Source organism: Haliaeetus leucocephalus, unplaced genomic scaffold (assembly GCF_000737465.1).
Source record: "Haliaeetus leucocephalus isolate CR32 unplaced genomic scaffold, Haliaeetus_leucocephalus-4.0 Scaffold605, whole genome shotgun sequence".
NCBI classification, from domain to species: domain Eukaryota; kingdom Metazoa; phylum Chordata; class Aves; order Accipitriformes; family Accipitridae; genus Haliaeetus; species Haliaeetus leucocephalus.
The window spans coordinates 985,414-1,009,798 of NW_010973041.1; the positions used below are offsets into that span (position 1 = coordinate 985,414).

The window sequence follows — 24,385 nt, forward strand, 5'->3', positions numbered from 1 at the left end:
GGGGGCGGGGGGGGGGGTACCGAGGCGCGGATGCTGTCGCAGGGAGGGCAGCGGCGAGCGGAGCCCCGGCGCTTTCGCGGAGCGCTGCCTCCCCGACCGGCTGGGTTTGTTTCTGGTTGCCGGAGAAGTTGGGTAATTTCCTATGGGAACTCTACCCAGAATACTCCTCTTGCGCAATCTCACGGGGAGGGTCAGACGGGCCGTTTGTGCTGTGCAGGCGTTCGCAGCCTTTTGTGTGCGCGGACCTGCTCGATGGGCGGCGTAGGTTTGAAAAGCGCAGTGAGGCAGGGTCATGAATACAGTCGTTATGCATCCCAGCGGCGCTTCCCACGTATTTGGTCCTGTGATGCAGTATCCTGATACGTGGCAGCCTGGCGTGTGTTTTATCTGCACTGGAGCCGTGCTCCCCACAGGCCTTTCCCAGGACCGCTCGGGTGCTGGGAGGCTGGCAGGCTGTCGGCGGGTTTGCAGCCTGCCGGTGGTCCAATTTTTGCATTGGTCACCTGCTGCCGTTTTGATCCACCGGCTTTGTCACAAGGCAGAGGTGGGGAGGAAGGTGAGTTTCGGCTTTCTTCCTCCCCTTACGAGGTTCTCGGCCAACTTGCTGTTTGTAGCTGCTGCTCCTTGAATGGACCCTCCTGTGGTGGAGGCAGAGTTCGTCACCGTGACCTGCTGGCGTCCCAGTTGACAGTGAACTGGCCACAAGCTATTTGGGTCCTGGAGGCTGGGGATCATCTCCCTCTTCTACGGCGTGCCACATTAGCACGGGTGCCTTTATTACCGGAGATCACGATGGGGGAAGAGACTTTCAAGCAGCTACCTGTGGTTTTCAATTTACGAAACCGACACAGAAATTCATTAAGTTTCTCTCGGTGCTGGCTGGTCAGCTGTTTATCGATCAATGCATCTGAATAACAAATGACTGGTTTGTTATTTTAGGAAGGTGGTTTTGAGGTCACTAAAAGGAACTGTGCTATGTTTTTTTGTTGTTGTTTTTGATTTGCATCTTTCACTTTTTTTCCCTTAGATCACTTTAAGTTGAAAGCGGTTGTGCAAGCCTGTCCTCACAGAGTGGATGTGGGAGCCCTTTATGAATATGGCTTTGCTTTAAATGGTCTCCACTTACCATGATCCTCTCAGGAGTGAGTCATGTGATTTTGAAATGCCTGGAGTTTAGGGAAATGCTCCAAGATTCAAAGCGTTATCAGAGTTAGTCGCTGAAGGGTCAATTAAAATATTTTATACCATCTTTGTAACATCTTCAGCGCAATTTGCTGAATCTGCCAAAGGCCAGATGAGGCTATTGGAAGTGGTTACAGATGTTCAGGGAGCTACGGGGCCACGTAGAAAGTAGCTGTTTACAGCGCAGTAGGCAAATGGTTTCTAGCTGTGTTACCTTCAGTACTTGTGGGGTGGTGCAGTCAGATGCAGGCTGGCACCATCATGGCTTCCAAGTTTGTAGCCAGCATGTAGGTGACAAACCTGACGGGTATTTTTTTTTTTTTCTGCTCTTTTCAGGTTTTGGTAGCAAACAGCATTTGTAAAATAATCCTGTCCTGCCTCAGATGTTGGTCAGAGCTGAGTCTGCCCAGATCAACATCCTATGTATCTCTAGGGTCAGTGTGGGGGATGGAGATGTGTACAGTCTGCAGGCATTTCTGACAATTCACCCACCCAGTATTCAAAAAACCTCTTCTTTTTGTGCACAAAGCTCCTTACCGACATGAAGGTAACAAGCAGGAACCAGCAAGGACCTTTCTGTGATTCCCAGCTTCCCAAAGACATGGAGAAGTGCTCTTAACGGGAACAGGTAGCTCTAACTGCCCTGTTCCCTCAGCATAAACCTAAATTTATTAAAACGCACCTCATCCTTTTTTTTTTTTTTTTTTTTTTTTCCCTCCTTCCCGCCATCGTTGTCGTTGGGATGCATGTGATGAATCATGCAGGATATGTGTGACTGAGCTGCTCCGCCTTTTTGAATGGTCAAATAGCCAGGTACTTGTTTCAGAGGCCCAGAGTTTTCTTTCTAGCAACGTTTAGAGAGAGTAGTTTACAATTCCAGCTGTCTCGCTCTGCAGTAAAAATGCATTAGCTGAATGAGGTTTAATCTCTACAAGGAACTGCCAAATGTAAAATGCTTTTATGGTTCACTTGCCTTTGTTTACAATTTAAAAGGGTAAATCAGGGCTGGGGATATAATACTATAATTCAACTTTGAATTAAAAGTCCTTAACAGCTATGAAATTCTCTAATACAAGGTAATACAAGCATTTTGGATTTAGTTTAGAGCTGCATGCCAATGAGTGTCTTAAATGGGGTATCGAGAAGCAGAGCCCATTTGCTGCAGTGAAATTTCAGCCTCTGAGAAGCCCAAAAGCAAGTAAACCCAGAGGTATCCGGCAGGTGTCCCTTCCCCAAACTGTCACGTTCTTTAGGAGCTGTAGAACAGTATGGGCTTTTTTTTAATTAAAAAAAAAGAAGTTGCTCCGTATGAGTAGTATTTATGTTGAGCTAAGTGCTTTCAAAACAGTCAAATGCTTTTCTTCTGCCTTTTCTATGAGGTGTTTGTGGTTTGTTGGTGGGGTAGTTATGTTCCTGCTGTTTTTAGGAGGGAGTGCGGAAGGGGGCAGGTTCTTTGGTAGTGAGATCCCTCTGCAAAAGCAGCGCTTATCTTTTGGTGCCAGAAGTCTGAAAGCAGAATCTCATGGACAGGCTTATCAGTATTTCGGGGATGTCATTTTCAAGTCTTGCCCAATCGAGAGCACATGTTGTTTATGGAGGTTATTTTAGAATACAGCTGTCTCCTTAGCCTTTCTTGACCCTTGTTTAGATACCAGGTGCGGCTGGTAAGGGATGCCAGACTGAAGAGATGTGTTCTTACCCTCAGCCCTGTGAGCATCTCATGGCAAAGACGACCCAAGTGCACTAAACGTGTTGCGATCAGGTGTCTGGCTCAATAGCTTTTCACCCCCAGGTTTAAGTGTAGAAAACTGACAGCCGCAAACTGTAATAATTAAGGGATATTGACAAAACAAAAAAATCTAGGTTAATGTGTGAACCAGTGAACTGTCTAAAGCACAAACCCCTAGAGTTGTGCTCATTTTCATTAATGTTTAAAAAGGAATACAGTTTCCAAATGGCCATTTGCTGGGTGATCTTGGGCATGCAAGAAAAACACCTGTTTCTTCAAGATGCCAGAATCCTGGATAGAAACTGATGCTTCCCACTATTAGCGAGGCATGTTTAAAAAAATTGAGAGAAAGAAGCTCCTTTGGCCAGCTTGTGGGTGAGCAGCCGTTGCTTGGTTGTAGGTGGGAAGACCTACATGGCATGGGCTTTCTCTTCAATGCACCGCTTTTGATGCCTGTGTCATCAGTGCAAGCAGTCGCTCTAAACTGTAGATGCTAGAGATAAGTGAGGAGGATATTCTGATGCTTTGAGGTTTGTTCAGAGGAGACAGGCGTAGCCTGTGATACTTAGTGCCTGTATTACAGAAGTTTTTAGAGGTTATGTGCTGCCTGAGAGGTCAGTGAATTCACAGATAATCTAGCTTGAGTCCCCTGTATATGTGGACATTGCATGGGCAGGGGTAGAGGATGCTTTAGCACTGGCAGCATCCTAGAGGAGCATAATTTGGTGTGAGAGAGTGACAACCTCAGAGGTGCTGAAAACACCATTTTTTAAGATGACTTCTGGTGGTGACTGTGCTGGAGAGGTTTGGTAGGTTTGACATGCCTGGGCTCCGGTTCTGGTCACATTGCCCACCAGCAGGCATGGGCTCTTGTCTCCCTGTGGGGGGTTTCTGTCCCAGAAACTGGGGGCCTCTGAATCTGTGGGGTCTCTTAACAATACCAAGTGGTGGAGAAAGCATTTACTTTACGCGCAGCATCTCCCTCAACTCTCATCTGAACTTGCTATTGGTTGCTTTGCTTTTTTTTGTTGTTCTTTTCAACCTTTCCAATACAGCTGCTATCTCCTGCCTCCCTCGCCCCCTCCAACCCGGGTGCTACCGGCATTACTTCGCTTATGGCCATAAGTTGGGGTTGTGCTGTGTCCCTCCGCTGCCTTGCTTTGAAAAAGAAAAACAGAAACTCGAAGAGTATGGGGAGGGCTGGGGGAGGGGTAGCTAACACGTGGACCAGTTTGCTCAAAGTTAGGCTTTCTTGGCCTCAAAAGAGAGGTTGAGAAACTGTGTTAAACTTCTCCAAAGAATATGTTTAAGATGTTTGGCAGGGGGCAGATGTGCAATCCTGGCAACACCACCGACAGCTCCGCAGCTACCCGTGTGGCTGGGAGCACGTCATACCTCTGAAGCGCAGGCTTTCTTGGTGGGCAGGGAGCAGCCTCTGTGGTGAGACCATCCCTAGCATCCTCTTAACTGGTCAAAGTGAAGGTCAAGGACTATTAATCGGGCTTGCAAACTAACTCGGAAAGGTACCATTCCTTTCTGGAGAGCAGCTGTTTCAGGGACGTGGCACAACAGACAGGATGTGCTGGGGAGGAAAAGAAAGTTTTCCGTCTCGTGCATCTAGTGTTTTATAATGTGCTTGTTCCTCTGCCAGCATTGATCCAAAGCAATGCTAGTTTCTTTGGAAATCGGGCCAAGTTTGTGCTTGGAAAGAGACAGGCACTTGCAGCTTCCCAAATGGCACTTGGATGCAGAGTTCAGTTAAGCTCTCAACTCTGCTCCTCTGGTGTGGAGCTCCTTAGTCTGATTTCGCTCAGCAGATGGAGGACATTGTTGCTGTGTTGGGCCCCCCCCCCCGAAAGGGTAGCGTGCTGGGGGTGCACGGTCCTCAGCAGGGAGGTGCTCTGGGTCTGGTGGCCTCACGAGCAAGCCGCCGGCGCTGGGCTGCTGGACTCCACCGCTCACGTCCTCTCCTCCCTGGTGGACCCTCCTCTCCAGCCAGCACCCTGCAGCTACTGCTCCCTTCCCGCCCTCCCGCCGGGCAGGAGGGGTTTTGGTTGCTGCGGTTTTGGGGACAGAGCTGGCCAGTCCACACCAGGGCTGCAGTGGTGGGGCCAAAGATCTGGGGTTTTCTGGGATGTGGACGGAGCAGTGTCAGTGTCCAGCTTGCCCCCGTCTGTCTGGGCTGGAGGTCTCGCTGCTCAGCCTGTCCCCACTGGGACGGTGTTTTGCTTTGTGCAAATCTGTGCCTAGAGCCCCTGCCTGCAAGGAGGAGCTGTTTGGTGAGCCGGGTGTGGATTAGCACCTCCAGACGGGCAAGTGGTGGCCGAGGCCGCCGGTGATGCGGGGGCACGGCAAACAGCCTTTCCAGCAGCCTCCCCGCTGCAGCTGAGCTGCGGGAGCTCGGGGCAGTCCCCAGGCCCCTGCAGATGTTTGTCTGAAAGAGGGCCGCTTTTGTCACCTCGCCTGCCAGCGGTCCCCAGGCTGGGGTGTCACCCGACTCGCTTTGAGGGCACTTACCTGCAAACATGTCTTGCCGAAGCTGGAAACGGCCCTGTAAAGACTTTACAGGACAGGTTTCCGCAAACCTGTGCGCTCAGGGGCAGCGGGGTTTCAGCAGCCGTTTCCCCAGGCACGCAATGCTCTGCTCCTGTCTTCGCTTCCCACGCTCCCCGCTGCAGGTGGCACGCCGTGCTTTTGGGGGTGCACGAGCCCTGGCTGAGTTTTGGCCAGACAGACACACCTCTGCCCCACCTGGCACCCTGCGCTCCCCCCCACTATCTGGGGAGCACGCCCCAGCTCCGGGGCGGTGCTGGGATCCAGGTGCAGCCGGCGGGATGGGATGGGATGGGATGGGATGGGGCAGGGGGGGCCGGGGGCTGCCTTGCCATTTGGGGCTCCCCCTGGCAGAGCCGCGTCCCTGGGATGCCACTCAGCCCGGGAGAGCCCCTGTCCGCCTGTCCTGTCCTGCAGCAGGGTGGGGGGTTCCTGGCGGGGGGCAGCTCAGGCTTTTTCTGATCCGGGCCTCTCTGTTTGTTTGTTTTGAGTTTGCTGTTTGAGGGCCTGGAATTTAATTTCGCGGCGGCAGCGAGGAGGGCTAATCACATGCAGATTGCCCGGCTCAAAGGCAGACGGTTCAAAGCCGCTGCAGAGGGTGTGTGCTGGATTTGAGCCACCGATGAGGACTTTGCTTCTCTCCGAAAACTACCTTCTTGCAGACACGACAACCTTTTTTTTTTTTTTTTTTAAAGACGCCACGTGCTAGTGTGAGACCTTGTGTTGGAATAGGCAGTGTTTGGGGTTGGCTTAAGAAATTTTTTTCCCTGGCTGTAGTCGCTCAGATAATCATGCAAACCTGCTATCATGTAGACCCAGTGTTGCCAGCGCATGTGATGTATCCTCATTTTTTTCAGCCTGTTTGGCTTTGGTGTCCCCAGTTGGCAGATGCCAGATGCTGTGTGAGCCTGCCCAAGACGCGGTACGTGCTGGTGTAGCAGGCTCAAGCCTTGCGCCGGCATAGCTGACATCTGTAAGGGAAGGCAACTTTGCAAGTGTAGACCAGCCAAAGAAAACGTATCCTTGTCCTTGGGAAGGCTTTTTTTTTTCCTCATTGGGATATTTCTAGCCAGAGTCAAGGATTTTTTTTTTTATTTATTTTTTTAAAACACTCGTAGGGGAGCAAGGGCTGCAAGCAGCAAGGGGCAGCAGCTGCCAGCCAGTTTCCGAGGAGACAGAGATATCCCCGTGGCCATTTTGGCCAGTGGGCCACATGCCAGGACAGCAGGCCGCTGGGGGGACTCAGCTGGGCGAGGGGCAGTGGGGCTGTCCCTTCCAGTGGTCCCGTCCCCCCACCGCGGGGCTGAACCCCAATTTGAGCCTGGTTGGTGCCGCCTGCGGAGGCACTGGCAGAGCTCTGAAGTTTAGCTGATTTTAATAGGAAATGCTTGCTTCGCTGAGGCGTGGGATGCAGCTGCCTGCCTGCCCTGGAGCTGCCACGTGGGTCTGGGGGCTGGAGCGACCCCTGCTCCACAGCCCGGGGTGAGGGGACTTGCCCCCGCGTTTTCCAGGGTGGAGCTGGTTGTGTTTTTCCCAGCCAGGGCAGACTTGGTGTGGCTGACAGGCCCTTCCCTTTTCTGCTGGGCCCCTGCAAAGAGAGGTGATTGGGTTTTTTTTTTGCCCTGTCTGTGAGTTCTGCTTCTCTTTTCCAGCTTTCCTTTCGCATGAGGTTTGTCTAAGCATGGCAGCGCGAGTGTGCACGTGGCTCGGCAGCTAGAGAGCAGCACCCGGCTCTCGGCCAGGGCAGTGGAAATGTTCTTTTCTTCTCTGTTTGGGGAGAGGTTTTTTCCAACCTCTGTGCTATGTGCTTTTGCTTTCATTCTCACTAAATCAAATATCTGAGATTTGCGCCTGGCTGAGAACGTGCAGGTGAATTTTGCCGTTTTTCCCAGTGAAGTGCTTGGGAGGGCAATTCAGTCTGCTGGATCACCTCTGCAAAGTTGCCCGTGAGCTTAGCTGCCCTTCTTTGCATCTCCTTCTGCTGGGGCTGCACCGCCCTCCTGGGGAAGGGGTTTCCCCCACCCCTTCCCACCTGAACGCCCCGGGACTGCCCTTTGTGGCTGCTGCCCTATGTGGTACCACCTGCTACCACCTTCTTGGGTGGCGCGTGGTGCCATCCCCTTTGCAGACCCCCTGGGGATGGGAGAGTACAATTCTGGCTCTGTGGGGCATTGCTGCTTGAGTTTTCCCAACACTTCTAGTATCTGTGGACCAGGGAGGCTGGAGCGGCCCTAGATGTATTATGGCATCAGGCTGAGTGGATTCTGGGCTTTTTGTGTGAGGGTCCTCTCATCTGGGTCAGCAGGGTGAGCACTGGGAAGGACGTGTGCTGGCAGCCTCAGACGGCAAGAGGCTTAGCTGTTGTGGCAAGCGTGGCCATTGGGAAGTGGGGGCCGAGAGGGTCACTGGGGCCGTGGGCCGGTGTCCCGAGGCGAGTGCTGCGCTGCCTCTGGCTTTTTGCAAGCCTCACCTTTTTCTTCGCGAGAGAAGCTGCTTCCTGTTTGTGCGCACCACGACGGCCCCGGTATCTGTGCCTGCACAGTGCTTTCCTGTGCACCTTCCCTTTGAGCAGAAGTGCTTCTGAGCGTCAGAGACGGGGGGCGGGAGGGGGGCGGCTTTTTTTTGGTGTGTGTCTCTCTTACCCTACCGCTGCCAGCTAAAACTTCCCTTTACAATCTCCGAAGTGTTTGGATGTGATGTCGTGCTTTTGTGTCTTTTGCAAGCTTCCGGTGGTTGCTTATTCATGTTTTCGAGGTTTTTCTTCTGCTAAAAATGTACGGTGGAGGCTCGTGGAGCTGCTCTGTTGGAGCTTTTAACTCTCAACGCAAAAGGCATCTGCCTACAAATCCCGGGCCGTATGGGTGACTGGAGTTGCAAGTCCAGATAGCTGTCATGCCTGTCTGTTTTTAGCAGGGGCTCAATATATGGTGGCTCCTATGTCAGCCAGTCACCTTGAACAGAAGCGGAAACGATTGAGATGGAGTGAACCGGGCTGGAAAGTTTACCGAGTAAACACAGACAGGGATACAGTTTTGGTCGGTGGGACAGCACTCGCAGCAAACTTTGCACGCTTTCTTGGCATCGCCAGGTCATGTGAGTCAGCATCCTTGGGCGACAACAGCCTTGGGGCTGGTTGCTGTCCAGGTAGTCAAATTTTGGTCAAAATGATTTAAAATTAGCAACTAGAACTGTGACTCTGGTCACCGGTTGGAAAGCCTCTGTTTGCAGATTTGGCTTTAGCCTTGTACTGCTTGGGAAGAGAACTGAAAGTGTGGATTTGCAGCGAGTGGTATGTTGCTGTTGCTTTTTGTCAGCCACGTGGCTTTACGAAGTCTAGTTTGTTTTAGCTGTTCTGTATTTGAAAACAGCCTATTCAGGTTTTTTTACATTTTCGTATTCTTACTGACACCAGTGAACGTATTAACTGGGAGATTTGTGTCAAGCCTGTCTCAGAAGCGGCTGCCTTGCTGTACATGTGGAGCGCCGGTGCCTGGGGTCTTCTCACTGACCTGCATGTTGGCTGCATCCTTCGGGGCAGCATTTGCGAGAAGGTGTGCTGCCTTTAAAACTCTTTTGATTAACTGAAGATCGGAGCAGTACAGATCCTTTCTCACCAGTGTCCTTCAAGACTCTGGAACTGTTAAATCTCCATCTTCCGCAGCCGGTTTTTATCATGGATGTGTTTTCCTCTCCCATCTTCTCTTTGCTGGTGTTCCAGAAGCCTCCTGAAGGCAAGCAAGAGCAAGCGCTGGCAGGATGAGCGGTCTGCGTTTGGCCCTGGGGGTTGGCGGGTGCCAGCCTGCAAAAAGCGCCCTGCTCGCAGTGTCCAAACGCTGTGGCTGTCCTTGCCCAGCTGGAGCTCACAAGCCGCCAGCGGGAGATTTCCCCTGTAAATTCGCCTCAACGGCAAACCGTTTCCTCCCCCCTTATGCTGTGCCGAGTGAGTGCGAGACATTTAAAAGAGCCTTTGATTCGTTAAACCAGAAAGCACCCCCCGGGCTGACGGGGCTCACGGTTCTTTCTCGGGAGCGGCAGCCGGGAGCAGAGAGGGAGCAGCCCGTCCTGGCAGGAAGGGGCTTGCTCGGTGGGATGGCAGCCGCCCGGCGCCTGGCCCCACGAAGGGATGCGTGGCTTCCGCCCCGCTGCTTCCTGCGGTGTCCTGCCGGGCCGGTCCCACTGCTGGCGGCGGGGCGCGAGCGAAGCAGGAAAGTAACGTCCCTGGGCGCAGATGCCCGACGTAGTCCCGTTTGCTGGCCGTGGGCGGATAGGTGAACCTTGCCCAGTGCAATTCCCTTCGCTGACGCACAAAAGTGTAGCATCATCCTAACTGTCAGCGCTGGTCTTCCCAAGGAGGTGGTGCTGGGGGGGAGGGGGGGGGCAGGGGGAAGCAGGCAGGGAGGTGGGTGGAGGCCAGAAGCTGTTCTGGGAGACCGCTTGCCACCACGGCGGGGAGGCAGTGCCCGAATTTGGAGGAAACGATGCGCTCTCTCCCCCTCCTGCCCCTGCTGGCCTTGCTGCTGTGGTGCTTGCCCCCTGCCTGTCCCACTGGCATGGGGGGTGGCTGTGCCTGGCCCCCCGATCCTGCCACCGCTGGGCTCCGGTCCCCAGTCATGCCACTGCGTGTTCCTTCCTGCCCCAGTTCCTCTCATTCTTGCCTCTTCCTCCCCCTGCAGAGCACTCTCCGAGCGCTCCCTGCAAGCCGCTTTTCGACGGGAGAGGCTTTGGCCCTGGCCGTGCAGGGCAGGCATCCCCAGGAGCCAGCTTGCTCCGAGGGGCAGAGAGGATGGGGAACCGGGCAGGCACATCGGGGGCGCAGCTGGGAACCAGGGGAGCGCTGAGAGCGGGGGCAGACTGATCCTGGTGCCTGGAGCCTGAGAAATAGCTGCTTCCTCCTGGTGTGAGAGGGAAACGTGCAAACTTGCCCATTTAACTTGTGCAAAATGTAGAGACCGGGAGACCCCTTTGCGTCCTGCCAGTGACGCCGGTTTCTGCAAGGTCTTGCCTCTGCTGTGCAGGCAGTGAATCAGGCGGCAAAGCTTCCTCGCTGCCTCCGGGGGTACACTGAGCAGCACCTCTGCCTGTTTGGCTGGTCTCCTTCTTGACATCTCCAGCCTGAGTGAGCGCAGGTTTGTGGAGCAGCACAACTGAACTAGCTGAAGTAGCTTCTTCCAGATAAATAACCAGGGAATGAGCCGTGAGCCTGGAGCATTATTTATGCTTTTTTAGTAGTCACATGTTGGGGTATGCTCAAGGTTGGTTTGACGGCCACCGCCTTTTAGTGCTCTAAAAATCACTTGCGCCCCTTCTCAAGGGGCTCCATAAGTGCAGTGTACATCTCTTCAGCAAATGCGAAGAGGAGACAGTAGCTCTAAGACACGTGTGCGAGTGTGTGCACGCACGCACGTGTGTGCGTTCACACCCAGATGGAGGAGAGGGGAAGGGTACAGCAGCCAAATCTTTTAAGGAGTGATCCCCAGCCTAGTGTTATGGTGAAGACCTTCTGCTTTATGCGTGGGAGCCTCAGCATCCCGCCCCATTGCAGAGGTTTTAGTGGGAGCCGAGTGTGCCTGCAAAGCCCAATTTATTAGACTGCCATTGCTGGGAGCAGGACGTGGCAGCAAGAGAGGTCCTTCTGCAGGCAGCTGCCGTGCTCTTTAGGTTTCTGCAGCAGATCCGTTCCTCAGGGCTGGAGCAGCTGGAAGCAAATACTGCAGAAAGGCCAGCCTGGATGTTCAGAGAGGGCATCCACAAAAGGGCTGTGGTCAGCAAGGCCATGTTGAGTGCTGGACCCACGTACAGCTGCATGGGAGGGACTGACTGCTTCAGAGCCAGCATGGCAGAGCAGAGAAGCCCTGGCAAGCAAAGAGCACTCATGCAGACGCATGAGCCGAAGTCTTGCAAAGTAGGTCTTATTGGCTCTATCGGTGCCCGGGGCTGTCACTGCCTTCTCTCCCTGTGCTCGGCAGGCTGCCATCCTCTCTGTGGTGCTGGGGGGGGCTTCTCAGTTTTACACACCAGTTGTGGCATAGATTATATTGGTGGTTTCAAAACCTGCCGCTGTTGAAACCATACGCAGGAATTGCCAACCTGTATGCAAATCTGGATACGTTTTTTTTAGCAGTTCTAATACAGGACTTTTAATAAATAATGGGCATGCCTACAGAACACGGAAAGGATCTATAGGAAAAAAACAACAAGAAGGGGGGTTTTGTTCACTTTGCATGTGGCTAGCCTTGGCGTAAGTAATTACGTTGGTAGGAGAGCAGGACTATTTTTGAAGTGCTCAACTCTCACGCTGTGTGAGGTGGGTGAGAGCACAGAGGGCAACACTCTTCTCTAGTCTGGTTTTGTGGCACACGTGCCAGTGGGAGCGCAGCTGTTGGTTTGCCATGCGGATAGGAGGATTTTCAAGACTCGTTTGGCGTCAGCGACTTGGTTGGGATCTGACACCAAAAGGCTACAGCATTTGCAGGTTGCTCTGAATGGTGTTGTGCGGTTGCTTTCGGTACAGGTGGGATTTGGGTGTACCACTGGGATTTTGTTTGGATCCAAACCTGTTTTAAAAACCAAAACAAATGTGTGTAAAGGAGGTATGCTCAGAGAAATAGGTGGTGTGTGCTAACTCACTTTGTGCTGTGCATCTCTTCCAGTTGGTGCACTACATGTGGAGTTTTCCCAGCCTGTGAACCTGGAAGAAGTGGCGAGAATAAACCCAGAAGTCAAAGCAGGAGGTCGTTTTGCTCCGAAGGACTGTATAGCACTTCAGAAAGTAGCAATAATCATACCATTCAGGAACCGAGAAGAGCACCTGAAGTACTGGCTCTATTACCTGCATCCAGTTCTCCAAAGGCAGCAACTAGATTATGGAGTGTATGTTATCAACCAGGTAAGATGCTAAAGACACAGGGCTTTATACCACTCTCATAACAGTGCTTGTGCCCCCTAAAACAGAGGATTGGTTGCTTTACCCTGAACAGCAGTGGGCTGGCAGGCAGGCATAAGGTTGCTTTTTAAAAAAACCCAAATGCTGTAGTGCCAAAAAAAAAGTGAAAATGAACATGAGCAATTTTGCTTCGATGATTTTGATGGACAACCTGAGGTCCCTTCTTCTGATCAGGCACAATTCACTCTAAAGAGCTTCTGCTTAAAGAAACCACTTGGTGAGGAGGGAAAAAATCCTAATAGCACAACCCAATCTAATATCTCTTTCCAAATGTTCCTTTTCCCATCTGCTGCAGGAGTTGCATACAGAGATCTTTAAGGTGACAAGGTAGTGTTAATGCCTAATCTGGCATTGGGTGTGCCATAAAGCTGTAGGATTTTGTTTACTTTCTCGAGCAACTTCTGTTCATGTTAGTAATAGTGCACAAAGTGTCAGGATGGAGAAAGCAAAGCGGTGGCAGTGGAACAGGTGAGTGATAGTCTTCAGGTGAATAGAAAAGAAAAGAAACAAGTAGTGATGGGAGGGAGTTCTTGGTTTTATTCCTCGATATCTGATGGCCTTACACCTGTCTTTAAAAAAAAAAGAAAAAAAGGCGTGTTTCACTCAGAACAAGCTGTCTTAATTTATACCATAATGGTGGTTAAATAAGTGGGTGGTGTTCACACTTGGAAAAGCTTAAAATGTGTAGGCATTTGCATGGGCTGTAGCGTGAAAGGGCAGATGCAGTTCTGAGAGCTCCAGCAGAGACCGCTGGCTGGACAATTTCACAGCACAGTTTCTCTTTAGGATATGTATTTATATCCTGTTTTCTCAGCTCTGTAAAAACTGAGATGAAATAACATGCTTCTTTAAATGCAACTCCTTAAATTTGCGGATCAGCTGATGCGTTTGGGCATATCGAACACCATGAATATTTAAAATGGTCGCCCAAGTGATAAGTTTCCTCACAGAATTGAAAGCACATTTCCTCACGAACTGAATCTACTATTTCTCTTACTTTGCTCACTTCCAGGGTGGCAGAGCTCTGGGCAAAAGTGATTTGTGGGGAATTAGCAGTAGCTCCCAAGCACAGCAGCCAAGATGCTCCAGTGTCTGCAGCTGACTGCTTGTGGCCCGGCTGGCCGCGTTGCTGAGGGTGCAAGGTATTTCTGCAGCATGCAGACTGGCACACTGTGCCCTAAAATTAAGCCCTGTAAGGAGACCCTTCCTGTGTAATTCAGAGAGCAGCTGGTGCCATGGCGGTCCAGCAACACAGGGCAGCCCCAGCCCTTCGTCCTTCAGGCTGCATTTCCTTGCACGTGCAATGTTTGCCTGTGCAAGTTACTGGTGCCACAAGGTTGCCTGAGCCACGGTGCCCACCGGTCACTGGGGTGCAGGTGGGTGAAGGTGGTGGGGCGGCATGCCTCCCTTCTCTGAGCGTGGCTCAGAAGCAAGGGTGCGATGCGGCTTCCAGCAGCGGTCCTGCAGCGGGGGCTGCTGCTCTCCCGGCCAGGCGTAGCTCACCAGCCGGCTCTGCAGAGGACCGGGGGCACCGCTTGTGGGCGAGCGGCCGTCTCCATTGCAAAGAGCCGGGGGTGCAGCTGCGGCTGATATTTCCCTGTCAGTGGTGTTCAAGGGTAAGGAAAGTGAGGGGGAGCTGCGCCGGCACACATAAAGGCAGCCAGCACCCGAAGCCTGGTTGGAGTTCCCGCTGCTGCTGCGATGGCGCATGCTGGCTTGCATTGCCCTGCGTTGCTGGCTCCTCCTCTTCTCTGGTCCTGTCCTCCAGCGCTAGGGCTTTGGGACTGTCTGTGTGCTCTAAAGTTAAACCTCGCAAAAATTACGGAAGCAAATGTTTTTTTCAGACGCATCCCTTGAGCAAAGTTGGAGTGGGAGTGACATGCAGTACACAGAGTATATATGTCCTGGACACATCCAGCAGTTAGATGTAGGTTAGCAAGTAAGGCTACTTGATTTGTAAAACAAACACGCTCCTTCAACATGCCTCTAGCAAGCTGTGTCTGGAAGAGGCAGAGTGGTCAGTGGTAGTAAACCGACTGGATGCATCTCTCAAGGGTGAGTGGGAATATTGTATAAAGAGCGCTGCAGAAAATGTATTAATTCTGCCAGAAGTGCAGTAGGAAAACGGTCTTATTTCTCTGCTGTCTTGACAATTGCTTTTCTCTTTTTCTTGTCTGTCCTTCCCTTTGCATCCGCCCTCCTTTTTTTTTTTATTTTATTTTTCCTTCTAGTGGGGAAATATTACCTTTACTTGTTAATCCTGTCTATATCAAAGCAATCACTGAAGCAAGGAGAATTACTGTGTGATCTGGTTCTTACACGCTGCCTACGTGCTCTTCTGTGCTCTGCATCTCATAGAAAGAAAGAGGAGTGCTGAGGCCTGCTACTGCTGCACTGGTAATGTCAAACTTCTTCCTTTCAGCGCATTGTGTTTCCGTCACGAGTCCGTTGTGTCTCCACCATGCTGTTCTTGCGTGCCTGAATGCCTCAGAGTAGGACTTGGTTGAAGTCAGGGGGATGATGTTTGTAAAATGTCTGGTGTGTAACAGGAGCCAGTGGAAAATACAAATTATGCTTCACCCTCCGTACTCCACCCCCAGGAAAACCTCAAGCCAACGCATGGAGTAGCAGTTATAGGATCTTTCAGGTAAATCTGAGATGAGGACAGGCGGCTGGGCGTGCTTTTGTAGCACCCATTCGATGCCATGCGAGCTTGACTTCAGCAAGTGAGAAGGCAGCGGTGAATTGGTGGCATCTCTCTCAGCCCCGCTCAATCCCACTGTTACCGATGTGCTCTCCAGTGCCTTCAGCTGTTGCCACCTGTGCACTCAGGTCAAGAAATGAGTTTTCTTGCTGCAGTTCAGCCTGTGCAAATGCCCATGCAGCCAGACTGAAGTTTGGGAAAGGGGGATACTTAGCAAATTCACTGAAAACCACGCAGTTGTTCAACTGTTTTCCACTGGCCCCTGGCGTTACCTGCAATGTTCTCAGTAGCAATTTTCCAGAGTGTGTGTGTGTGTGCGTGTGAGTATGGAGTGTTTGGGGCATTGCACTTACTCATGTTATTTTGCAGGGGGTATTGGGACCCCCCAGGTATGCAGGCAAAGGAGGGAATTGTGCTTGGCTCCTGCTTACCCGTGCAGTGATGAGGGAGGTGAGTTTCCCTTGTGGTTGCTCTCTCCTGCTGTGCAATGTAATGGTGCTGAGGCACCTGCTGACACAGAAACAGCAGAGTGTCTCCTGGTTTCTCTGTATGGCCCTGGAAATCTGTTTTGACCTGCCCAAGTCCACTGGAGTGTGGACTTTCACATGGATGTTGTGTGTGTGGTTCAGGCTGTCTTGGCGGATCCCTGACTTAGCTAGCAACCTGCCGTTGGAGGTGATGGCTCTCTCCTAGCCAGCCAGAAACATGTATCCTCACCACTACCTCCCTGAGACCTGGCGAGTTTAGGATCCAGGTGAGAGAGATGCAGCCACAGGTCCTCTGCACTGCTGTGCTGTCTGCAGGAAGAATCACAGAGCTGCCTCCTACATGGAGGTTGCAGGGCAGGACAAAATGGGGACAGATGGCTTCTTGCTGGTTTGCAAGCCCTTTAGCTTGAGTGACAGTTCCAAAACCCTCATTGTTATCTGTCTGGCACTGTAAAAAGATAGCATCCTTTGGTAGGTCTGGCTGAGCAAACCAGATTCAGCAAAGGTAAGGGATGGGAAGCAAAAAAAGCTTGGATGTTCTTTTGCTCAGGCTGATCATCTCCAGGTGCAAGAAGGAGTTGGTGTCAGACCTTGCAGGACTCAGGCACCATGTTGTCCCCCTTCAGCCAGTCTCTTCTGGACCAGGGAATGGGGATGGACTTGGACGTGCTGGCAGAGAAAGAGTAAAATCAGGAGCCAGAAACAGGTGCTGGACGCCAGCACTGAACTCAGACATGGGTTAAATTTCAGGACAAGAAAACATAGGGGAAAAAATTGTCAGGAAAAACCAGCAAAACGATACTTGGACTACACCTTTTCTGGTTGAAAGCCTAGGAAATAAGCATGGAGATACGTCTAGAGCTTGGCTGTATTGTCAAAGCAGCAGTCCCCCGTGTGCTGCCTAGCTCTTGATGCTCCCCTGTCCAAGCAAGTCCAAACTGATCCATTTCCTTGTGGCAAATAACAGGGAGCCTCCACGGGATGAGGAGCTGCCAAGCAGAGGCAAGGGCTGGAGGTTTCTTCAGTTCTGCTTTATCTGCTCTCTCAAGGGTTGTGTGTGGTACTGTGCCCTGTGCTGACCTGGAAGGGACAGCAGCACAGAAAGGAGATTTCCCAAGTCTACCTTATTATTTTTTTTTCTTCAAAATGTTGGGGATCAGTCAAAGATGGAAGCCTGCAGCACATTTCTGAGTTTTGAGAGATTTGAATCTCGGATACTGCAAGCACACCTGTGCTTCCACATTGCCTTAGGTAAAGAAACAGAGCTTTCTGCAAAAAGCAAACCCTCTTTTCAGTCTTTTTTTTGCTCCAATACATGCTGTAAAGCCTTGCATACCTCCTGGGACAGAAAACTAGCCTCCTGCCCTCAAAGGAGTTGCAATTGATAACAGCATTGCAGAGTTTGCTGCATGAGCTACCTGCTCGCTGTAAAGTTAATAAAAAACAGCTTGTAGAGGGGTTTCCAGTTGTGATTCCAACCCCCCATCCCAGACTTTTGGATCCCAGTGTGAAGCTGTGTGGCCATTTGGGAGGAGAGCGTCAGCGCCCGTGTGCAGTGTTTGCTGTGTGTCTGGTCCCTCTCCATGCCTGGGGCTCTGGCGTGGGCTCTGCCAGGGTCTGGTGGGTGAGGCGGCAGGAGGGGTCCCCTGCACTCTTGGTCTGGTCAGTGCACTGTGCTTTGTGTTTTTTCAGGCAGAGGTTTAAAAATGCAGCTCCTTGTAGCATTGTTCATCCCTAAGTGTCACCCAGAGGAGTTAGAGGCTACCTAAAGGCGTAGGTTGATTATGGCTGAGTCTCCCGGTCACAAAATCAGTGTGAAGTGCCCTTTGCCCTGAAATTTCATTATGAAAAGAGCAGTCAAAGGGTGTGAAATGAGGACACTCTTCCTAGACTGGACCCAGTAGGTGCTTTAAGGTGTGAGTACGTTGCACTTTGCACCAGCACTGGGAAAAGTCCCCCTTGGGACTATGGAGTCAGGCCCGGGTTTGGTGCCGTGGGACCTGAGGAGCACTTGGCAGCTGGGGCTGGGCAGCCGCCTTTGCTGGGGGAAGAAAACCCTCCAATCCCACAGCCTCAGCCTCTCCCTCTCCCCAGCCTCTTTGTTAGACTTGCCCTCATTTTCTGCACTCAAGTTTTCACTGCTCTTGCTTATGCATGATGGTGATCATCTTCCCACTACCTTAGTTACTGGGTGAACCCTTTTGTTTTGGGCGAGGATGCTGAGAATTTGCTCAGATCCTCCTCCACAAAAGCTCACTCCTCCCTGTGAAGTAATTTATGCCCAAGGCAGGTGATGAATGCTTTTGAAAACCTTGGTTTGACACTCGCATGTTAAAACCTTCATTTGAAAGATATTTGGGGCTGTTTCAGGAACCTCCGTTAGCTCTCCAGCCACAGGTCCATTAACCACTCTGGATTGAACAGTTTCCCAACGGATTATTTCTTAACCAGGCAAAGCCGTTTGGGAGAAGGTGATGGATGTTTTAAGCTGCTGCTCCTTGGGCACGGTATTCTGTCTGTCCCTGATTTGCGTCCCATGCAGGGTGCAGGTACTGCAGGGTGGGGGGATGGCTTGCATGGTGGGGGAGTCCTTTGGCTGGACACTGCCCAGAGGGTGTGGAGGGGGAAAGGTGGGGTGTGGTAGAAGAGAAAGGATTTGGCAGTCTTGGGTTCCAGGCTGGCAAAAAACTTCAGCCTCCTTCAGCAATGCCCTGTTGAGTTCCGTTCCGCCTGCTCTGTTCCCCTGCACAGGGTTTGGGTTTGAAGCTGCTGCTGCAAAGTTGGGTCCTGGACTGGAAATCCTTACTCTCAAACCACTGGTATTTTTGGGTTTGTGGGCGTGATGCTGTTGTTTTTTGAAAGTACTCGAGCAATTTGCGAGCCCATACTTGTGCTCAAAGCCACGTGTGCTTTTGAAACGTTTCTGCCTGAGAGAGGCCAGACTGATTCTCCTTGGGCGCCTGGTTGCTCAGGGAGGAGAGCCGAGATTTTCCTCCCCTGCTCTCTGCAGGTCCTTTTGTTAACTGCGCCTGCCCCGGGATAAACATGCCCTGCCATGGTGTCAGCTCTTTTCAGGTCCTTCCCATCATGGTGACAGCCCTCCCGGTTTCGTTTTCCTGGCGAGGCCCCCGGGACAGATGGCGGGTCATGCCATAATCCGGCTGGCAGAGGAGCAGCAAAGAAGGGGCTGTGCACTGCAGCGGACGGCAGTGTCCGGCGTGGGAGCTGTAGCCCTTGCAGAAAGCAGCTTGCACTGGCCTGCCATCCAGTAGATAAGGTTGCGTGTCACAGCCATGTGCCGAAGCAGCAGCGACCTTTCCAGGGCACGGGAGCAGGAGCGAGCATCAGGAGCGTTGGACCTTAGCTCCTGGTGCCACCCCGTGCTTTGCAAATCGGGTCTGACGCGTGCCACTCAGCAGAGGCTGCGCCACGGTCCCGCAGCCGTGTTGTGGCAGAGCTTAGGACGAGGGTGCTGAAATCCTGGCCAGAGAAAGGTGTTGGGTCTATGGTCGTTGTCCTGGCCGTAAGCTCAAGCACTGCCAAGGTTTCTCTCTGTAGCAAGAGTCCCTTCTTCTGGAGGAGCTCGTCTCTCTTTGCTTTTCTCTGCTGCTCTGGGAAGCCCCAGCTGCTTGCTCCGGTGGTCCATAAGCTTTTATCCTAAAATTCAATCCCCAAATGCCCGTGCATGGAGTGGGACAGGGGGACTGGACTGCTCAGCACCAAACCTGCCTTCTTGGAGCCTGCTACCAAGAGAGGGGAGCTGAGCCAGGCCCAGCCTTTCCTCAGCCATTTCGGCTGTCCCCATGGTTTGCAGCTGGCTCGGATGCCGTCGTCCCTCGGGCAGCATTCTGGGGTGGAGGGCGGGGGGGGGTGCTGCAGATGTCCCTTGCTTGCTGGCAGCGTGAGGGCTGGGGCTTGAGCTCAGTCCATCACAGGCAAGTGTTGGCGGTGACACCAGCATCCAGCAACAGGTAAGAAGCTGCTAATGTCAACTGCTAAACTTAAGTCACTTAACTGGTTTTATTTGTTTTTACATTAGGATGGAGAAGAAGAATTTAACCGTGCTAAACTGCTGAATATAGGATTCGCAGAGGCCTTGAAAGAGTATGACTATGATTGCTTTGTGTTTAGTGACGTAGACCTCATCCCAATGGATGACAGGAACACCTACAAATGTTACAGCCAGCCACGGCACCTGTCTGTATCCATGGATAAATTTGGATTTAGGTGAGAAGGCTTTTGGAGGGGCATTTTGTTCCTAATATTGCCATTAGTCTTGCAGGCCAGGCACAGCGTTACACATCCCCACCCACCATTGAAAGCATGGGAAAATGTCTCTGGCAAAAGCCTGTCTTGGCATGCACGTCCCTGCAGGGAGGGGGTGGCTGCGAGTGGGATCGGCTGGAGGGGAGGAAGGGGGAGAAATGCAGCTGAGCCATTTATTAAAATTCACAGCTTCTGGAAAGTGAAACGTAGGGCAAGGAAAAGCTAAAGAGCCCGTCGTTTTGCAGATGCCCGCATATCCCTTCTTGTGTTTCAGGCTGCAAGCTGGAAGACAGCTAGTGTTTCCACCCAGTCTGAAAAGTGAGACACTCTCACACAGTGAGAATTATGTGCAGCTTTAAAAAGACTGCATCAGACACTATTTTAAGAGCAAAATGAAATATTTTTGGCTGTTTGATTTTGGGCCACTGAGGGACCTGCCCTGGTATCTGAGAGCAGAACAAAACGAAATGCCTTTCAGCATACATTTGGGTTCAGCAAGCTGCTGTAAACAAAAATGTGTCTTGCTTTTCCTTTCGGGTTTGTTTTTTTGTTTGTTTTTCTATCCCGAATTCCCAAGGGGGAGTTTAAAAGCTCATCTGTAAAGTGAAAACGAGTTGTGACCCCATGGTGGCCAGTAGTGCTAAAGATACAGCAGTGGTGTTGGTGGGATGACCCCTGCGCGTCTCCACTCCAGACCCAAGCCCTGCTCGGAGCAGGACTGTCACCGGCACTACAGCAGCTGCAGTTTTTTCTTGCAGCCAGGTGAAGCTTAGAGGAGAAGTGCAGGCCCCAGGGGTTTCTTCTGCTTGTTGAAGCAGAGACAAGGTTTGCGGTATGGTGATCCCTGTGTGGGCTGGCTTCTCATGCTGTGGGTCTGAATTTCTTGTGTCCCCGATCCCCTGATGAATCATCCCACATTTCAAGTGGGAGCTGGTTGGCTTTGTGCATGCAAGGTCACACTGCCAGCTCAGTTTTGGGCTGCGAGCTGTCCTTTGGGGCACTGGGGAGTGTGGAGGCAAGCAGTAGAGCTGCAGGAAGAGAAGGCTTTGCAGCACCTCCGATGCCTCACTGAGCTCTTGCAGCTCCTGGGACACACACGTCACCCATCTGTCCTTTGGCAAGCTGATGTGCATCTCACTGGCCCGTCCTTTGAAGACAGTGAACTTCTCAGTGAAAGGCTGCAGCTATTGCCTGTTGCAAAATACTTCCCAGCTGTATTGGGGACTGAGCCCACCAGCTCCCTCTACCTCAGCCGAGTCCAGGGCACCAAAACATGTGCTGCTGCCTGCTGCAGGGAGGCACCTTGCAGCAGGTGCTGGCTCTGGGGTGAAGGGTCGTGGCAAGCCCTTTTCGGGTGGGCAGGCTGCACCTCTCCTCCTCTAATGGCCTATTTCTTCCTCCTTCCAGGTTGCCTTACAATCAGTATTTTGGAGGTGTGTCTGCCCTGAGCAAAGAGCAGTTCACAAAGATCAACGGGTTCCCAAACAATTACTGGGGCTGGGGTGGCGAAGATGATGACATTTATAACAGGTAAATAAATACCTCACTTGACACCCAGAGTGCCTCCAGGGTGGGGGTGAGCGCAGACCTGCTGCTCTCGCCCAGGTTGGGGGGGGCACAGGGTGTCTTACCTCCCCGACCACCGGAGCCTCCCCTCTGGGTGGACGACCTGCTGGCTCAGTGAAAGTGTGCTCCTGCTGGGTGCTGGCACCCCATTTCGCAGCTCCCAAGGTGTGCTGGGGAGTAGGTCTGGCTGGAAGAATCCCACCCCTCCCCCACGCAGGCATTGCTTACTCGCCGCGCAGCCTTGCAAACATCCACGCCAGTGCACGGCTTGGAGCAGTGTGCTTCTGGGTCTCCAGGCACTGGCTGAAGGAAGGGGATTCGGGGCACCCTGCGGGGTGGAGAAGACCTTGACCCATCTAGCCCAACGCATCCCGAGGCTTGCCTAGGTCTGCAGCCTGGTAGTGGATCCCTTTGTTCCCAGGAGGGCTTCATTGGTCAGGCTATGAGCCGCCTCTAAATAATGCCCTGAGCTGGCGCTTCCTGCCTGGAAGGAAGCCGAGCAAGGCTCAGAATCGCAGGAGAGGAGGAAGGTGTTTGCACAGGGCAGCCTGGGACCACGCCTGCCTGAAGACCGGGGCAGAGGGTGGACATGGGATTGTGCTACCTTGTGGCTTTTCCCATCCCCAGGGCAGCTGCTGTGAGAAATCATCGTGGGGAGCTCGGATCTGGGGAGCCCACTTCACGTTTCTCAGTGGCAAAACCACTCTGCGTGGTCTTTTCTGGGGGCTTTGCGAGCTCTTCAGGGCTTCAGGAAGGGTCTTCCTAAAAATGCTTGTACCTTCCTGAGGTTCAACACTTCTGTTTAATAAACCAAGCGGGGGACAACCTTCCAGTGGGACAGGGCATTCAGAGCAAGGAGGTAGTCCTCTCTTTTTGGGGCACTCAGGCTTTGAGGAGCAAAAGATGCTATATAGAAATGAAAAGGGAGACGCAAAGAGGAAGAAACCAGGTACTTTTCCAGCATTGGTGTCCATGAACTGCAGGTGCCTTGCAGAGAGTATGCAAATAAAGACAGGCTGCCCCTCACCCAGTGGGTCCCAGCTGGGACCATTGTGGCTCTGACCATGTCCCCCCACCATGCTGCTTCACCACCATTCACTTCAGTTTCTACCAGCACTGCAGCTTTCACATCGTGAAAAATGAATGCTCTTCTGGCTCCTTTCCAGATGGGTTAAAACCTAGATGCCTCCCATTCAAATTCCAGTCTACAGCCTGGAGCAAAGTTAATGTGGGTGTTGGGCACTGTTGGAGCTGGCGGGGCAGGTGAGGGTGCGGTGAATTAGCAGATCCTTGGTGCTGGCAGGCGGATGTCTCTTTCCCCCATGCTGATGTGCTGGCGTGGAAAGGGACTGGCTTTCCCCCCTTCTGGTGTTGGCAAGCCTGCAAACGTGTTATCGATGTCCTCAAAAAAACAAACAAACAAAAAAAAAAGGCAAAACCTCAAAACCCAATGGTAGTTTGTGGAAGGTGTGGCAGTGGCAGAGCATCCCACATCCGTCACCTGTCACAGGTGTTTAATGTACTTGCTTTTTACAGGCTGGTGTTTAAAGGCATGGGGATATCCCGTCCGGATGCCATCATTGGGAAGTGCAGAATGATTCGGCATTCCCGGGACTGGAAGAATGAACCCAACCCTGAGAGGTGCGTCTCCCCCCATCCCACAGCAGATTCAAGGGGTGCCTCCTGCCCTTGCTGCTCCGGCTGCTTGGCTTTCTCTTTGCTGTGCAAAAAGCCCAATTGCAGAAAGCCTGTGGCCATCTCCTCCCTTGCTGACCTCTCTGTTCCCTAAGCTGTAAGCTGCCCCCTTCCCCTCGCCAGTTTTTTGCCTTATTACAGAGCTTTTCCCTAAGATTTCACTATGGCATGAATGCCTCTTATCTTTTTTTCTTAAACGCAGCAAATCAAGCTCTGAGCAATTGTTTCCAGCTTGCCTTTGGTGTATAAAACCTGTGCTCTAGTGCAGGGCTGGAAAGACCTGTGTGATTTGAAAGCTTGGCTGCTTTTTCCTGGCTAAAATTTGATCCCATAGGGATGCCTTTGCCCACTGCTCTGGCTGGCCAAATCTGAATGTTTATGGGACCCCTACTGATACTCAGGTTGTTCTTAAAACACCGGAGATGCCGCCTGACAGGCTATAAAAATGTCATGCAAAGTCGGGTTGTTTAAAGTTTTTGTTTTCCTTTCTTTGTTGTTTTTTTTTTCCTGGTTTTTTTTTTTTCCCCCTTCTGCAGGTTTGACCGAATTGCTCACACAAGGGAGACAATGAGCTCTGACGGTTTAAATACACTATCCTACAAGGTGTTAAGAACTGACAAATACCCCCTGTATACAAAGATCACAGTGGATATTGGCTCACCAAATAGCTAACATCACAGACACAAGAGAGACCTTGCCTATGTTGCCCAGGACATCTGGCCTCACTGATGCTTTATATCTGCTGGTTTTGTAACAGTTGCAATGAACAACAAAAAAAAGACTCTTGGCATGCCAAAGCATCTCCAAATTGTTTGGACAAGTGATTTTTTTCTTTCTTCTTTTTTTTTTTTTAAACTCCAAACTTGACTTTACACAACCTTCTAGCTCTCCATTGTTTTGTAAGTCCAGAAGCTGTACATAGGAGTTGTAAATATTTACTTTGCCAGAAAATGTTGAATCTGATCTATTTGCTGCAGTGCTCTCCATGTTGAATTAATAGTTGGACCCAAATTTCACTGATTACAACTGTGATGCATCAGCAATTACTGCCCATGATATTTGGTATTTTAAATGAGGTGGATGAAAAATTCCTTCTAATTAATTCCTGGTTTTACTTTATGAAGGACTGTAAAATGCTGCTAAAATTGTACAAGTTTACGCTTTGCATTAGATTTTTTTTTTTAAATGGAGACAATATCATACTTTTTTTTCTCATAGTGACCAAAACAAACATCTTCTCTGTGTGCACAGCAAGTGTT

General features: G+C 51.6%; 1 protein-coding gene across 1 annotated transcript; it reads left to right on the forward strand.

Moving 5' to 3' along the window:
- Nucleotides 1-11,297: 11,297 nt before the first annotated feature.
- On the forward strand, nt 11,298-23,953 carry B4GALT1 (UDP-Gal:betaGlcNAc beta 1,4- galactosyltransferase, polypeptide 1). Its single transcript, XM_010578167.1, has 7 exons — nt 11,298-11,366; nt 11,921-11,936; nt 12,115-12,350; nt 19,639-19,826; nt 21,273-21,395; nt 22,968-23,072; nt 23,663-23,953. The coding sequence occupies exons 1-7, from the start codon at nt 11,298-11,300 to the stop codon at nt 23,796-23,798; spliced, it is 873 nt and encodes a 290-aa protein (XP_010576469.1). The 3' UTR covers nt 23,799-23,953.
- Nucleotides 23,954-24,385: the final 432 nt, after the last annotated feature.

What these genes read in the sequence shown, in the direction of transcription:
- B4GALT1 (XM_010578167.1), top strand. Translation starts at nt 11,298, where the DNA reads ATGGCAGAGCAGAGAAGCCCTGGCAAGCAAAGAGCACTCATGCAGACG. An exon ending in GAGTGTATGTTATCAACCAG is followed by an intron (nt 12,351 to 19,638) that starts GTAAGATGCTAA and finishes TTTTTACATTAG; the next exon opens with GATGGAGAAGAAGAATTTAA. An exon ending in ATGGATAAATTTGGATTTAG is followed by an intron (nt 19,827 to 21,272) that starts GTGAGAAGGCTT and finishes TCCTCCTTCCAG; the next exon opens with GTTGCCTTACAATCAGTATT.